Here is a 16321-nt window from a genome sequence, read left to right as displayed (position 1 = left end):
CATCTCTCACGTGTTTCTGCACAGAAGTCACTGAAACAGACACTCCAGGCTCCCATTTGTCCCCAGAAGTAGGAGAGTCACATTCTTGTCTCGGTATTTGCTCAGCTAGGAGAAATGCCCAGGGCTCTGGTTTACATACTGGCAAACAATACACACTACAGAGTATATGATGAGTCGTACTTGGCTGGTCAGCAGAAACTCCAGCCCAGAGCCCCTTGTTTTACATCTCGGCCATGCCTTTCGCAGGCCCAACCCTCCAGGGTTAAGAGCAGCCCCGGCCTCGGGTAGTGAGCCAATCAGCTGTCCCCTCGATGACATCATGGCTCCCTGGGCCCGCCTGCTGGCAAGGGCGAGGTGCCTGGGACCTGCCCTGGAAGGGTGCCCCTCCCCGCTGCCACTTCAGATGTTCTGGAGCGCCAGCGTCCCCTCCGCTGCCATTTCAGACCAAACCAGGGCACTCCCTGACCAGAAATGGTCTGGGGCTTGTACAGAATGCACACAAAGCATGTCCCTCCTCTTCACTCATTTTCCACTTGTTTAATATTTATGAAAGCTGATTACAAAACACACATTTATCACTTAAGCCCGGTGCCAAGTTTTAAATGACTCAAATGTTTATGCTAAGTAGATAACAGCCTTCTGTGGTTTGCTCTTTCGTGAGCGGACTTCAATTCCATTCAAAGGCAGGTTCTGTGAGAGGCCTGTCTGACGCCACAGGCTTTTTATACAGTCAAACCACAATCTGACCAGAAAGTGATTTTTGTGCTTCTTACAAGGTATTTATTTCAGACGTTAATTGCTGCTGCTCACCGTGTGTGTGTGTGTGTGTGTGTGTGTGTGTGTGTGTGTGTGTGTGTTCAGGCTGTGAAAGGCTGAAGTGCTGTCCACACTGCCAGCCTGGAGCAAAGGAGAACAGGTGTCTTCCCTGTAGTTGGAACAGCTTCAAGTTAAACGATGAATCTTCCTTGCTTCCCAGTACCCCAGATATCCTTGCCTTCTGGTTCAGCGGCAAATGAAGATTAATTTACAATTTCCTTGCAACGGCCATGCTGACCGCTCGGGTACACGGCCCTCTCTGCTTGCTTTGTGTTGACAGAAATAGTGCTGAAAATGTCTGTAGAAACCAGGGAGCGAGTCACTGCCGGCGCCCCTGCCAAGAAGATCACGGCTGGATACCAGAAGGTATTCAGAAATGGTGGCCTCCTGGGACGGGTGGGTGCAAGGGTAGGGAACGGACCAGAGGGGCACCCAGGAAATGCTCTGGCCATTATCTGATAACCAGAGAAGAGCTTACATAAGAACAAACCACTCTTATATATAGCCATAGAGCAAAATACTAAGCATTTGAGAATGAAGATCTGAATCCAGGGCTAACAGAGTCATGGTGAAATATTTCTAATGCGCAGCCATTAGGGGAAATGCTTGTTGTAAAGGGCTAGAGTGACAGAACACCAGAGAGAGTCTGCACATCTTGCACGTGCCGACCCATGTTTGATGCTGGGCACCACATATGGTACCCCAAGCCTGTCAGGAATGATCCCTGTGTGCAGAGCCAAGAGTGAGGCCTGAGCACCTGATCACAGACGGGTGTGACATAACACTCCCCACCCCCACCCCAAAATAGAAAGAAAATCCCTTTGTAAACCAACAAATACACGAAGACCAAAATTGGATGCCATCAAATGTTAACAGCAGCTAACTGTGCAGAGAGCTGGAGATAATTTTCTAACTCCTGTTTATTTTGAAAGCTGCATTTACGTGCGGCTTCTCAACTTTCAGGGTATACCAGGGATCATTAAGAGAACAACAGAGGAAAGCTTCTGCTGCTTGGATCCGGATCTTTCCTTAGGCTGAGCTATTTTAAAAGCAAACCCTAGGGGCCCGGGGATGTGGCTAAGTGGTAGAGCACATGCTCTGCATATATGACCAAACCTTGGGTTTGATCCCAGCATTCGCCCTCTCCCTCGGAAAACAAAATCTATTGCTTCTTTGTTACCAAGACTGGAATGGAAGAGACAGAAGTGAAGCCGCAGGTTTTAGCAGTGCCTTGCCTGGGGAGTCAATGAGGGGCTGCACTGCCCCCCCCCCCAGATCTATCAGCCCCTTGTGCTCCCCAACTTCGCAATATCATCCAACCAAACCACCCACCCGACACACATAAGACAAGAAAAGCAAACAGCGGTGAGGGCTCAGACCCCTGCCCTCTGCTTTCCTCCCAGGGAGTCAGGCTCATCAAGTTCCTCAGAGAACAAAGTGGGATCCCATGTTCCCAGGCAGGTGGGAGGAGCTTTTGTCTCAAAGGTGGAACAAAGGGGGAGTTGAGGTGAAGCAGGAGGGAGCTGACCATTGGGGAAGACTTCTGAGTTTCCCCTGGAGCTGGAGATAATCAAGCAAAACCCATGAACAGTAATAATGCAAGGCCAGATGAACACAGGTTGAGACCATCACTGAGTTCCCATTTCTCCAGACCAGACCATCCTTAAGAGCAGCATCTTTCTTGATGTTTGGTGTCTGGACCACACCCGGGAATGCTCACGGGTTACTCCTGGCAGTGCTCAGGGGACCACATGGGATGCTGGGGATCAAACCTGGGTCAGCCGCATGCAAGGCAAACGCCCTATCCGCGGCACTGTTGTTCTTAAGGCCAGCAATACTTCAGGCCCCGGGTCCCATCCTCCAAAGTCCCAGGGGACAGTAACAATATCAACAGTCACCACGTACTCAAGCCCTCCTGCATGACTGGAATGGCCTAGGCACTTACACACCTAATTGGTTAAGAACAACATAGAAACAGACGGGACTGCCTGTTCCACAAGGAAAGCCAGAGGGAGGCTTCTGCACAGCCCCCCACACCAGGGGGGTGGTCTAGGTGAGGCCAGGGCTCAGAGCTGCCTCAGCCAGGTGACCAACACACACACACACACACACACACACACACACACACACACAGACACACACACCTCTGCAGGGACTCAGGGCTTCCCTGGGCCCAGGGCTTCCTTCTCCCTGCAGGCACCCTGTGGAGGGGCGGAGCAGCCTTCCTCCCTCATGCGGATGGATGTAGTGACGACAAAGGAAAAACCAGCAGGATGAAGGAAAGCAGGCAGTGGTGGTGGTGGTGGCGGTGGGGGGGTGGACAGCAGGACCAATGCCCTGCGCTAGGTGAGTTTGCTGGCGCCCTGGCTTTAGAGCCGACCACTGGGGGAGGACTTCTGAGTTTCCCCTGGAGCTGGAGATAACCAAGCAAAAGCCATGGTCAGTAATAATGCCAGGCCAGATGAACACTTTGCTATGCAAACACAGCCATAGCTTCTAGATTCTTCCCAGGAAGACTGCAACTGTGAGCTGGCAGAACAGCTCAAGGGGCTGAGTGCAAAGTGCCCAGATTCCATCCCCGGCACCACCCGGCCCCCTGCACACCCGGCCCCCGACTGCGCACTGCTGGGAATGACCCTGTAGCACTGCTATGTGTAGCAACAACAACAAAACCAGGGGCTGAAGAGACAGTACAGCCTTGCCCACAGTCAACCTGGGTTCGATTCCCTGCACAGAATATGGCTTATTGAGCACTGCCAGGAGTGAGCCCTGAGTGTAGCCAAGTTGAGACCCCCAAACCAAAACAAACAGGAAACAGCAAGAAAGGCAACAACAAGCACTCCACAGGTCCCGGGCTATGCTCTCGCTTCGGCCTGTCTTCAGCTCTGAATGGTGTGGCCACACATTCAGACTGGTCCAGCAAGCCTGCTTCTAAAGCTAGGCCACCGTTCTCACCAGCATACAAACCTCCTCTCACTGAGGTGCCAAGGGAGAGTGGTCATTAGCCCAGCCAGCCAACTTCAGTTCAGCCAGGCTGTGCTGGCCGGGGCTACGGTTCAGGGGGCTGACACACATGCTTTGCATGCAGGAGCCCCAGATTCGATCTTTGACACTGCATGTTCCCCAGAGCACTTCCAGGAGAACCCCTGAGCACTGATCTAGGAGCACTGCCAGTTGTGGCCCCAAAACAAAAGTCAGAAACCAGAAACGGCTGGGCTGTGCTGTGGTGATTCCATGGTCCTTCTCTGGGAGGAAGCAGCGGGACCCACAAGACCGCCGGCAATGCTGCGTGTTAACAGGGCACGCACAACCCGTGCCAATCCACCAGCGCTCCTGACGCACTGGGCCAGGGGGCTCCTCAGGAGACGGAGCCAGGAGGAAGAGCAAAATCACTCCATTGCCAAAGCCGCCTCCAGAGCCCACTTGGAGAATTCTGAGACAGCAAACAAAATACTCACTTCCCAGTTTCATGTTCCAGGCCTCTCACTCACTGATCCCAATCTCACTTCCTTCCTTCCCTTACTTCTCAGGCTCACAAACTATTAAGAAGCGAATGACTGTGGCGTTCCCAGCCCCACACCGCACCGTTGCTCAGACTGTGCCCTCCACCTGGGCACCCTTCCTTGGCTTCAACCTGGTTTGTGCCAATCACCTGGCCCTTGAACTCGGTGTCAAATTTCACCCCTCTCCACTCCTGCTCACCCTCTCGAGTGGCAGCCACCGACCTCCCCAGCCGCTTCCCATCACACTGCCCTGAGCTCACTCAGAACCTGCCCCATCCCCGCCCTGGCGGTGAAGGACTGGGCCTGTCAGAAGTGAGGGGCGAGCCGAGTTCCCCCCGACACACCCACCTGTGTGTAATCTGGGACTGGCACCTGCTCTCACACTGAGGACCCGGCAGAGGCCTGGCATCCTGCAGAGGCTCACAAAATCTTGATTCGCACCCAGTGAGAACCTTCTGTGGAGGATTCCTCTGGGCAGACTAAACAGTTCCCCAAGCTGCCTAGTAGCCAGAGAGGTAAGGAAACTCAAAGCATCGCCCCTCCATGTTCCCACTGGAAACGGGATTAGCCTGGTTTACATAACTTCACAGCTGCAGCCTGAAGAGAGCTGGGGCTGGCCACGGAGTCCACACACGTCTCAGCGGCCCTGTCGGCTGCACTGCCCCTCTCCTCTCAGGGAGCCGAATTCATTGCTAGGAAATGATCCGGGACACAGACCCAGGCCACTTCAAAGGCCACTCTCCTCCCAGCAAGAAGTTTGCACGGGAGCACTCGAGCATTCCCTGAGCGCTTACCAATCTCCGAGGGACACATTCCTCGGCTGAGCAGGACAAGCTGCAGGTCACCGACAAATATTTGGGTAAATATTCCCAACTAGTCTCGAGCCGCTGTTCTGGTTATGAAAGGAACCTAGGGGCCCCCCTCCGCGTGTTTTTCCCCTGTGCTAATTTCGGTTTCTGAGCCCTACTGCTGTGCCAGCCGGGGAATGTGGCCTCAGCAGGGAGAGGCATGTGTCTCGGGGAGGACCAAGGTCAGGAGGCTCCCCTCGGAGCCCCCTTCAGCAGCCTTGCCCAGCGCCACGCCCCGCCCCTGCCCATTGGGGCTCCCAGCCCTTTCCTTCCCCTCCTGACCGTGGGAGGCCCGGCAGCTCTCGGAAGCATCTCAGGAGGGCTCCCTCGCTGGGCTGAGGGGCTCTGAGTATTTCCCAACACTGGTCCTTTCTAGGAACAGCGGCACCCTGGGTCCTGCCTGCTGGGCCCCTGGCCCCCAACTTCACCGGAACCCATCTGCCCTGCTCCCCGGGACTCAGGAACCCTCCAGACCCTTCAGAAACCCCACCGGCCACACCCCACTCCCAGGAGTCGGCACACAGGGGAGTCGCGGTGGGCTGCGGCCAGCCCCGGGCAACGTGACGTCAGGAGGCCTTACCTCATCCCACTCGGAGGCGAAGGAGGGTGACTTCTCCAGCCGCTTCTTCCCGACGCTGCAGTTGGACAGGGACTCACTCCGGCTGCCCATGGCGGCGTCCTCCGTGGGGGAGCAGGTCAGGAGATCTGAGTCTGACTTGGACAGGCTGCGGCTGAGCTTGAGTTCGGCTTTGGGTCGGCCGGTGGGAGGGGCCCGGCTCCTGGCCCCGCTCCGCTCCTCTCCGTCTTCCTCGGCACCGGCAGGGTGTGCAGATGAGCTCTGAGTCAAAGTTTCGGGGTGCGATTGGCTGCTGCTGGTGGGCAGGCCCGCGGGGTAGCCCCCTCGCCAACTCGGGTCCAGCGTGCAGGGTGGCGAGGCTCCGGGGGCGGGTGGCGCCGTCCCCTCCAGCTGCATGCTGGCGTCGGGGCAGGTGCCCGGCGCGGCGGCGGCGTCCTCAGTGGCCGGGAGCAGCTGGAAAGGGTCCTGCCCCACTTCACACACCGGGGAGGAGCCGTGGAGGAGGCCCGAGAACTGCTCTGGGACCTGCCCGTCCAGCCCCTCTGCTGAGTCCTGGCTCCGGCTGCTACTGCTCCGCCTGTGGTCTTGGAGTGGACGGAGACACAGAGAAATTAAAAAGGAGAGAGAGAAAAAAAAATTAAACGTGGTTTAAAAATAAAAATAAAAAAAAATCAACAAAGTTCTGGGGCAGCAAGTTGGATGGCTGCGCAGAGGAGTTTAAGAGGCCAGGGCATGAGTGGCTGCGGGCTGGGGAGAGGGCGAGAGGAAGCTAGAAAACAGCTTCGTATTGTTCCTGATGCTCAATTGGTGCCCAAAGTGAGAGCATTTATGAAATTCCAAACACTGGTCTGATTAATGCTCTCTGGCAGCCCTCCCTTGCCTGTTGTTAGATTTCTGTTAACGTTAAGGACCAGACCTGGCTATATAAGGCGAGAAGAAGCGCTAACTCTATCCTACAGAACACACACAAGAGAGAGTGAGTGAACGCTGAGAGAGAGAGAGAGAGAGAGAGAGAGAGCGCCCAAGTGAGCCTGCACGCCCCGCCAGCAGGCTCCGGCGAGCGAGTGAGCGAGGCTCCCTCCTGGAACATCTGATACATTTCCAGAAAGGCCAAAGTGTTATTTAGAGCCATCCGCCCTCCCTTCCTCTGGAGAGCGGCAACGGAGGGGGGGAAAAATGGAGGTCGTGATCCCCAACCTGCAAACTTTGGGAATTCCTTAACTGAAAGTGCAAACAAAACAGCAGAGAAAGAAAGCTTCCTTCCTCAGAAGGGAGCTATTCAGTTCCACGCCTCGTCCTTCCTTCCTGCAGAGCACAGCCTTCTCTTTTGTTGTTGTTGTTTTATTTTTATTTTTTAGTGGTTCTTAAAAAAAAGAAAAAAAAAACTAGGGGGAACGTGCACATCTTACTCCTTCCAAAGCCTCCCAGCTGCTCCTATTTGCTTATCCTTCGCTGATCCACTGAAAACAAAATCGGTCCAATTTGTCAAAGCCAAGAGGCATTTGCAGTTCACTCCAGCTCTCCCTGAACATCCCAGAAATCTGACACTACTTGCTCGCAATGCCAATTACTACTGTCTACTCGCCCAATATATCAAATCCCTCTGCCCTGAAATAGCACGCGAAACTTACCAAATCAGAATCCAGCCTGAGGATCTCCCTGGGCCACCCCGGGGCCACACCCTGCAGGAATCCAGCCCCACTAAAGAGTTGAACCACATCGTCAGGGGGAGGAAATGACACCCCGGGCCTAGCACTAGCTCACATTCCATTTCATTCTCTCTGGCAGTGGAGTCTACGGGACACACACCCAGCGAATCCCAGAGCCTGGCCCAAGAACTGTTTGTGAGAGAAGAGGGCCTCAGAAACTGGGTTCAACTCCTCACAGATGAGAACTCCAAGGCCCTGACCAGTTTGTAGCTTGTCTAAGGTAGGCTGGAGGTGGTTTCGTTTTTTGTGTGTGTGTGTTCTTTGGGGCCACAGCTGGCAGTGCTCAGGGCTGACTCCTTGTTTCAGTGCTCAGGGTTCACTCCTGGTGGGGCTCAGGATGGGATGGGACCCTGAACATCCCGTTCCCCTGGAACATCCCAGGAATCTGGTACTACTGCTCACAAAGCCTATTACTACCTTCTATTCGCCCAATATAACAAATCCCTCTGCCCTGAAATAGCACGCACAACTTACCAAATCAGAATCCAGCCTGAGGATCTCCCTGGGACACCCCTGGGTCCTGCCCTGCAAGAATCCAGCCCCACTAAAGAGTTGAACCGCATCAATGGGATGCTGGGGAACTGAACCCGGGTTGGCCGCATGCAAGGCTACCACCCTGCCAGTTATACTACGGCTGCAGACCCTGGAGAAGGTTCTAGCCTAAGTAGCTTCTCTGGTCCTTGCTGCATGGCCTTGGCCTGAGTAGTTAAAACAAGTGGGTTGGACTAGAAGGACTTTTTTTTTTTTTTTTTTGCTTTTTGGGACATACCCAGCGATGCACAGGAGAGTTACTCCTGGTTCATGCACTCAGGTCCTGGGGGGACCATATGTGATGCTGGGAATCGAACCTAGGTCGGCTGCGTGCAAGGCAAATGCCCTACCCGCTGTGCTATTGCTCCAACCCCTAGAAGGACTTTTTAAGGAAAAAATCTTTTTTATTTCATAAAAGTGATGGACCCTGCCCCCCCACCCCACCCCAGTGCTGCAGGAAGCCCTGCCCACTGCCTCTCCAGCTTTGCTCAGTAACACCCTCCCCGTCATACTGGCTTGCTGGCCTTGAGGGCCCTTACTGAAGTACCAATTGAGATGGGATACACTAGGGCTGCAGAATGACACCACGGCAAGAACGCTTTGCCTTGTAGACAAGTTTGACTGCTGGTGCGACCCCAAGTGCTTAGCGAGATTCCGGCAGCTCTGTTCTTTGGAACCCCCAGCATCACCGGCGAGTGGCTGGCTTAAGTACCACAGCCAGGTGTGCCCACAATGCCATCATGTGAGCCCTAGTGAGCACCACAATTAAAGACGTTTGAGGGATAAGAGAGATATAGTACAGCTGGTAAGTCAGCCTGGCATGCGGTCAACCCAGGGTTTGATCCCTGGTATCCTGTATTGTCCCCCAAGCACCACCAGGAGTGATCGCTGAGTGCAGAGCCAGGAGTAACCCCTGAATACCACTGAGTGTGGCCCCCAAACCAAAATCAAACAGACAAAAAGGCAGGGAAGGAAGTTTGGTATCATGACCAGGAGTGTGCCGAACCACCCCGACGGTGAGCACGGTGTGAGCACAAGAGCCAGAACACAGATGAGCACACACAATGACCACATGAAGGCAGCCATCCATGGGACAGCCCCACTTGGCGAGTCTTCTGCTGCATGTGCAAGCAGATGCACCATCCTGCCAACACCACAACCAAGTGTGTAAGGACCACAGGCCTGTGTATAAGATTCCCCCCCCCCCCCCCGGCCCAATGCATCAACGGCAACGAAAAAGAAAGGGCAGGGTGGGGCACAGCATAAGCCTGGAGGCGGCTGACCCTGGTTCAAATCCAGGTCTATGGTCCCCTGTACCTCCAGGGTGATAAAGGAGCACAGAGTCAGGAGAAGTCACAGCCAGGTGTGACCCAAAACACCCTCCCCTCCCGCAAAAGAGGGGGACAAAACAAAAGATAAAAAAGGGTTGACTCCAGGGGGCTGAGAAATAGCATAGTGGGGAGGGCGGTTGCCTTGCACGTGGCCGACCCGGCTTCAATTTCCAGCATCCCATATGGTCCCCTGAGCACTGCCAGGAGTAATTCCTGAATGCAGAGGCAGGAGTAACCCCTGTACATCACGAGTTGTGACCCCAAAAGAAAAAAAAAACGTCGACTCCAGTCCCAATGCCCACACACGCTTGGGTCTCAAAACCTTGATTCCTTCAGACGGCTTTAAGGACCATCCCCGGAAGCTGCTCTTGTAAGAACCTGTCACTCTGTGTCTGAGCTGTGGTATGGCACCACTCACCCCGTCTCTCAAGAAGTCTACTCAGCTCTTGGCGAGTCTGCTGAGCTGGAGGCTGGGGCAGCCCATCAGCCCCACCTAGGGCCAGGTCACCTCTCCAAAGGAGCCCGGCAGTGTGATGTGTGGCACCCCCCTCCTCTATGCCCCACTGTTTTGAGACATGCACACCCCTAAATCACCACAAATCAGGTCCAGAGCAACAAAAAAGCACTGAACGAGCAGCATCATTTTTTTCCTGGGAAGGAGAAATGCTTCCACATGGCTGAGCTCCAGTCCCAGGAAGCCCTGGCTTCAGGCTGAGCGACACTTCTGACAACTGGCAGCCCGGACAAAGCTGTTCTATGGCACCACATGGTGGGGTCACGGGGATGCTGGCACATGGTCATCGAGTGACAAGGCCCAGAGCACTTCCTAGGGCAGGCTGATGGGAACCAACTGGGCAGGAAATGTCCCATGTCTAGGGACCCTGAGAGCCAGCTCAATGGTCTAGCATACGTGCTTTGCATGTGGGAGACCCTGTTCAGATCACCTGCATGACTTCCTGAGCACTGAGATGGGAGTACTTCCAGAGCACTGCTGGGTGGAAACCAAAAACAAACCCCAAAGTTGCCACCTTGGCCCGGAGCAATAATACGGTGGGGAGGGTATTTGCCTTGCACACGGCCAATCCGAGTTCAATCCCCGGCATCCCATATGGTCCCTGAGCACTGCCAGAAGTGATTCCTGAGTGCAGAGCCAGGAGTAACCCCTGTGCATCGCCGGGTGTGACCCAACAAAACAGAATTAAAAAAAAAAAGTTGCCACCTCTACAACTATGCCCTAAGACCAACTTCCAGTAGATCCTCATTTCAAATACAATTGACTTTTGACTACAATTGACTACTTTGGTAAGGGGGCGGAAAGATTTTTTGTTTGCTTTTTGGGAACAAGATTTTATTCCTTTGATCAACTTCTAACTCCTTTTTTTCTTGGGGGGGGGGGGGGTCACACCCTAGGAATTACTCCTGGAAGTGCTTGGGGGACCATAAGGGATGCTGGGGATCGGACCTGGGTCGGCCGCATGCAAGGTAAACACAACTTCTTTTTTAGCAATGGGCTGATACCTGGGGAGCCCTACAACAAAAGAAAACACCCCCATCAGTCCGGGATGTTCCCTCAGCAGGCAATCCCATGCCTCATATGTATGATGCCTTGGGTTCGATCCACAGCATCTGGAACAAAGAACAGAAAGAAAGAAAGAAAAAAAAAAACAAAAACAACTAACTCCCCAAACAAAAAAACAGAACAGAACTGGAAGCCAGCCCGAGACCCGCTGCCTGGGTGGACTTCAGCACCAGACCTTATAGAGAGAATGTCCTCAATGCTGCCGTGGGAGCCTGTCAGACAGTCACCCATTCATGGGGGCCATCAATGAAGAAAGAGAGACAGACGCCAAGAACTTTCTGCTGGACAGATACCAGGGGAAGTAGGCAGAGAAAAGAAATGGAAACTTATGGAAGAAGGAAATATGCCAGGAGAAAGAAGCTGAGGCTCATAATCCCATTACAGAAACTACAAGCCACTGACATTTTAGGGGATGGAAGAAATCACGGGAAGAGATTCTTGCAATTATGATTTGCCCCAGCAATTCTGTAGGAGAAACACCTTGGTATTTGTAAAGCTTGACAAGACCCAACAACCTCAGGATCTTTAACAAGCTGGTGTTCTCTTTCTAGAAAAATACTGTAGCTGTGGCTGGGTTAGACCTTCCTGGCACGTGAACAAGTGGGAAAAGATCAATTTCACGGCCCTTCCTTCTGTGAATCAGGGTAATATTGGGCCCCTTAGGGACAAAGGTTTAACAAGAAAATGTACTTATGGAGAGCCAGATTTTGAGCAAATAACTTTTCTGTGCCTTGTATTCTCACCTACAATTTGGGGGGTTTAACAGTGTTTTTTAGGACTGCTGTGAGAATAAAATTATATATGTGTAAAGCGTTTAGAACCATCTCCAGAGCACCGCAGTTCTCTGTAACAACTGCTCTTCCCCCCCGCCCCCCGGACTCATTACAGCATATTTTGTTTGTTGATGAGACCAACTGCTTGTCTATACCTCACAGATACATGCGGCAAAGACCAAACACAATGTACAAGGCAAGTAGAAGCAGACTTTACCTTCATCATCCCTACAACAGCATAAGGTGAGATGGTGAGAGTGCCGAGGTGACAACCTGGGACAGGTCCCAGAGCTGACCACAAGCCAACCCATCCTACCAATATGCAGGGACAGCGCGCTTCCATCAGGTCACATGTGCCATAGGAGACACAAAGATGAAGAACACAGAGTGAAAGATCTGTTCCTATTGGGATAGACAGGCACACACAGAAATGACTAGATTTCAAGGCAAAGATTAATAAGACGCTTTAGCAAGAAAGTCAAAACCAGGGGCTGGAGAGACAGTACAAGGGTTAAGGTGCCTGCCGGTTAAATCTCTGGCACCACATGGACCCCAGAGCACTGGGGACCATGGCCTCAACTACACCCCCACCTCACCCCACCAAAGAAGTATTGACCAACTGCACAGTGAACAGAGAGGAATGTGTGATCGCTCTGAACCAGGCGGTATCTCAAAAGGAACTGCTTGTGAGGTAGGCATTAGAGGAGAAGTAAGAGTTGGGCAGCTTAGAAACAAATACAAGTACATTAGAAAAGGCAAAGACACGGAGCCAAAGAGCTAGTATAGCGGGTAGGGTGCTGGCCTTGCATACAGCCACCCTGGGTTCAATCCCCAGCACTGCATATAATCCCCAGATCACTATTAGGAGTGATCCCTGAGCACAGTCAGGTGTGGCCCAGAAACAAGAAAAAGAAAAGAAAGGAAAATCAAAGAAACGGCTAAGACAAACCTCATGGACTCAAACAGCGAAGCCTTAGGCTGATGCCTTTCCCTCTGAGGGGAACTGTGGTCCCCTGCAGAACCACAGACTCCAATGCGCCTTCCACCCTGCCTGGGCGCTCCGTCCTCCCAAGTGGCCTTTTCCGGAGGGAAACAAGGAGGAAGAGGACTGGGCAGGGCTATTCCCGACGCTGCCAGATACCGAGGCAGCTGCTGCCCCGACCAGGACACGCCAGCATGCCAATTCCCAGTCCCCACAACTGTTGTCCTTTCTGCATTCTGGGCATTCATTTTCCTCTTCCTCTGTGAACTGCTGAAGCGAAGGGGTCTCTGGGCTGCATTTTAATTACTATGCGCTCCATGGGGAACTCAAGGACTTCTGACAGCAAGCAACATTTTAACATCTACACACTTGGGTCGCCCTGCCCATGTAAATGAGGGCTGAAAAAGGCAAGGAGACGCGGTCAAGTCCCTCCTCCTCTCCAAAGGAGCAGCCTGAATTGTGGTTTCCGAGCCTGCGGTTTCTGCATTTGCTGGTCTGGTCACTCTGCAACTGGACAGTGCCGCAGGGCACTGCTGCTTTGGGAGGCGTACCATGATTTCCCCAGGAGGAAGATGCTGAAGGGGTTCTGCAGTGCTTTGCTGTGATCTGACAACACACACACAATCCAAGGGTCCTCTCTGGGTTCAAAGCAACCAGAAAAGTGGAGCAAGAGCTGGGCGAGGATTCAAGATCCCTGGGCTAGATCCAACCCTGTGAAGTTCCTTGAGTTTAACAGTGAATGGCTGGGAGTCATTCTCCAGGCCCTCAGGAGGCGGGGACCATCCAGCCCCAGGGGCTGTTTAAGCCCCGCCCCATCACATGGTTTAACCCTGGCGCACGAGTGGACAGGCATGTATGCTTCTTGCTGGCTGCACATGGTCCTCTGCCCTTATTGTATGGCCCATGAATGCCGTCATAAATACCCAAATGACCTCTGGCAGAAACAAGGTCCTCCAGGCCTGCTTAGAACTGAGTATGGCTTGAGTCTATGACTGCATCACCCATTTCCTTCCAGCTCTGGTCCAGAGCTGGAGCAGCAAGCGGGGCTTCTTATGAAATGGTTTAACCTCAGGGTGAAAGTGGCTTTGGAGTCCATCAGGCGAGGGCTTCAGGCCCAGATCTAACACCTCATTTCTCCCTCATCTACTAAATAGGGATAAAAATAGTCTCTACCCAGATTGGTACGGAGATAGGCAATGACCTAATCCAGAGTAAAGGAACTGAGCACATGGCTGGCCCCATGCAAATATTCAACAAGGGCCAGAGAGAGTACGGGGTTAAGGTAGTTGCCCTGCACCCGCTGACCACAGATTGAATTCCTGGCACCCAAATACTGCCAGGAGTGATCTCTGGGAAGAGAGCCAGAAATTTAAGACCTGAGCACCCAGGGTACGAGTCCCCCACTACACACACACACACACACACACACACACACACACACACACTCAGCAGCTGGCAGCTATTATCATTATCATCATTATCATTTTCATTCACACAGGCTTCCAAACTCTCTTCATGCTAACCACAACACAGTGAGACCCGTTTCCTTTCTCCCAGCTCTGTAAGAGACCCGTTCTTTTGAAAGCAGCTCTGTAACAAGCCAGGGAGAATAACACTCAAGGGAGAAAGAAGGTCCAGCAAGTATGCAAATTTAGTTCAGGGTGACACATATGGTGGAGAATGTACAAGTTGGGAGCCATGTCTACCCACCACGGCACCCATAGGCACAAACCAGCTGTGAGACTCAGGGTTATTACCTTGACTTGGTCCCAAACATCTTATTTCCCCCATTTCTTTCAATTCCTCCTAAGAGGCTGTTCACTGACCCCTCCAATTTCTCTCTGGCCTGTCGGTCTCCAACCTGCCAGGAATGTAACTGTGCCTGATTTAACGGCACATATGCCTGCTGCTTCCCTTGGTCTTCTGCCAGTCCCGGCACGGGGGAATCACAGCCATTTGCTTTCTCCTCTCCAGTTGCTGGAAAGCTGAGCCCTGTCAAATGCTCAAGAAACAACTGACCAAGTCCTCTCCACCGACTTACTCAATTCAGATGGCTTCCTGACAGCTACGGTGTATTAGGTGCTAGCTATCCTGTGCCAGACACTGTACTAAGTATTTTTAATATTCATCACAATCACGAGGCTAAGAATTTGTATGCCAACTTCACATGGAGAAAATGAGGTTTAATGAGGCTAAATGACACTTCCTCAAGGTCACCAGCCAGTAAGTGGTAGATTAAGGATCCACGCGCAAGCCTACGGATGAGCCCGGTCACCCTTCCATTCATCGGCCCAGAACTCTGAGACTGATTACTTATCTCTCAGCCTTTTCAGGCCGTCATCTCTCCCACTGCCCTTCTTGAAGGACGAGCATACTAATTTCCTACTAGGATTTAGGAAAAACTTCCTTAACTGCTCTCAACACCATGTCAAACTGGGGGGATATATTTGTTGTTTGGGGGCCAGGGAAGCGCTCAGATTGCTTGCATGCAAGGCCAGCGCCTTTCCAGCACCTAAGTAACATTCTTTTTTTTGTGTGTGTGCTTTTTGGATCATACCTGGCGATGCCCAGGGGTTACTCCTGGCTCTGCACTCAGGAATTACTCCTGGTGGTGCTCGGGGGACCATATGGGATGCTGGGGATCAAACCTGGGTTGGTCGCATGCAAGGCAAATGCCCTACCTGCTGTACTATTGCTCCAGCCCCCTAAGTTACATTCTTGACCTCTTCTTTTTCTGAGTCTTTTCCTCAAGCAACTGATTAGCATTTTCTGCCCACCAGCACCTCAACAGAGATGACTCAAGAATCTGTTCTTTTCCCCTTCACATCTCTCTTGAAAACCAAGCCCACATTTTAAGTGCTTAGAGATTATCTTTACCTGGACTAGAAACACCTCAAAATTAACAGTCTGTTGGAGAGAAGCCCAGTGCCTAGAGTGTCTGTATGAGGTTCTGGGCACTGTGGAGACCATCTCACTCCTAGCAAGGAGGGGCATAACCCCCCCCCAGCTAACACATCAGATCAACTATAACATTTTCCCTCAAGCATGTCTTTCCGTCAACCCCTTATTTCTGTTAATTGTTCAATATTTCCTCCATTTCATCAGGCTCGAATCTTCAAAATCATCCTTAACGCTCTCTCTTCCTCCCATGCCGGCCATACCCATCCCTCCCCCTCCCTTCCTATGAGCTCCTAACAAAGCCTCTGTTTCCTCAGGAGATTCCTTGAAGCCTCTCTGAGAGCAAGTTTCTGCCTCTACTCCCTCTAAACTGCAACTGAAGATTCCATAATACACACTCAACCAGGGCCTCCAGCCTGTCACCTCACTCAAAAGGCTTCAACTGCGCTGCACTCACGGTCTTTGGTAAAAAGACTGACGCTTGACATCCAATATTCTGGCCAATTCTTTGTTCCACTTCAACTGGATTCCTTACCATACACCGTTCAGCTGGATTCCGTACTGTTCACTGTTCCTTACCATACCGTTCACCACATCCCATCTCTCTGCTGGTCACACCACTGCTTCTGCCTGGCCTCTCCTTTCTTCTGCCTCGCAGGCAGACTATTTGGGGTTCAGTTTACATGCCACTACCTTCATAAAAACACAATTGTTCCCTTACACTGATAGGGCTAAGTCCTGGTTCTGCACTCAGGAGTGACTTCTGGAAAGGCT

At 52.4% G+C, this 16321-nt stretch overlaps 1 protein-coding gene across 4 annotated transcripts in view; it reads right to left on the bottom strand.

The window, feature by feature from the left end:
• ANKS1A (ankyrin repeat and sterile alpha motif domain containing 1A) overlaps positions 1 to 16321 on the bottom strand; it is a 204176-nt gene that overhangs the window by 54178 nt on the left and 133677 nt on the right. For all 4 annotated transcript variants that reach the window (XM_056132630.1, XM_056132632.1, XM_056132629.1 and 1 more), the window contains exon 11: positions 5748 to 6328. In XM_056132630.1, coding sequence (XP_055988605.1) covers positions 5748 to 6328 — 581 coding nt within the window. The remainder of the gene's footprint in view (positions 1 to 5747; positions 6329 to 16321) is intronic.

The sequence above is a fragment of the Sorex fumeus genome, unplaced genomic scaffold (genome assembly GCF_029834395.1).
Source record: "Sorex fumeus unplaced genomic scaffold, SorFum_2.1 ptg000094l, whole genome shotgun sequence".
Lineage (NCBI taxonomy): Eukaryota > Metazoa > Chordata > Mammalia > Eulipotyphla > Soricidae > Sorex > Sorex fumeus.
Note: the sequence above shows the minus strand (reverse complement) of the source record. Positions and strands in the feature narration are given on the sequence as shown.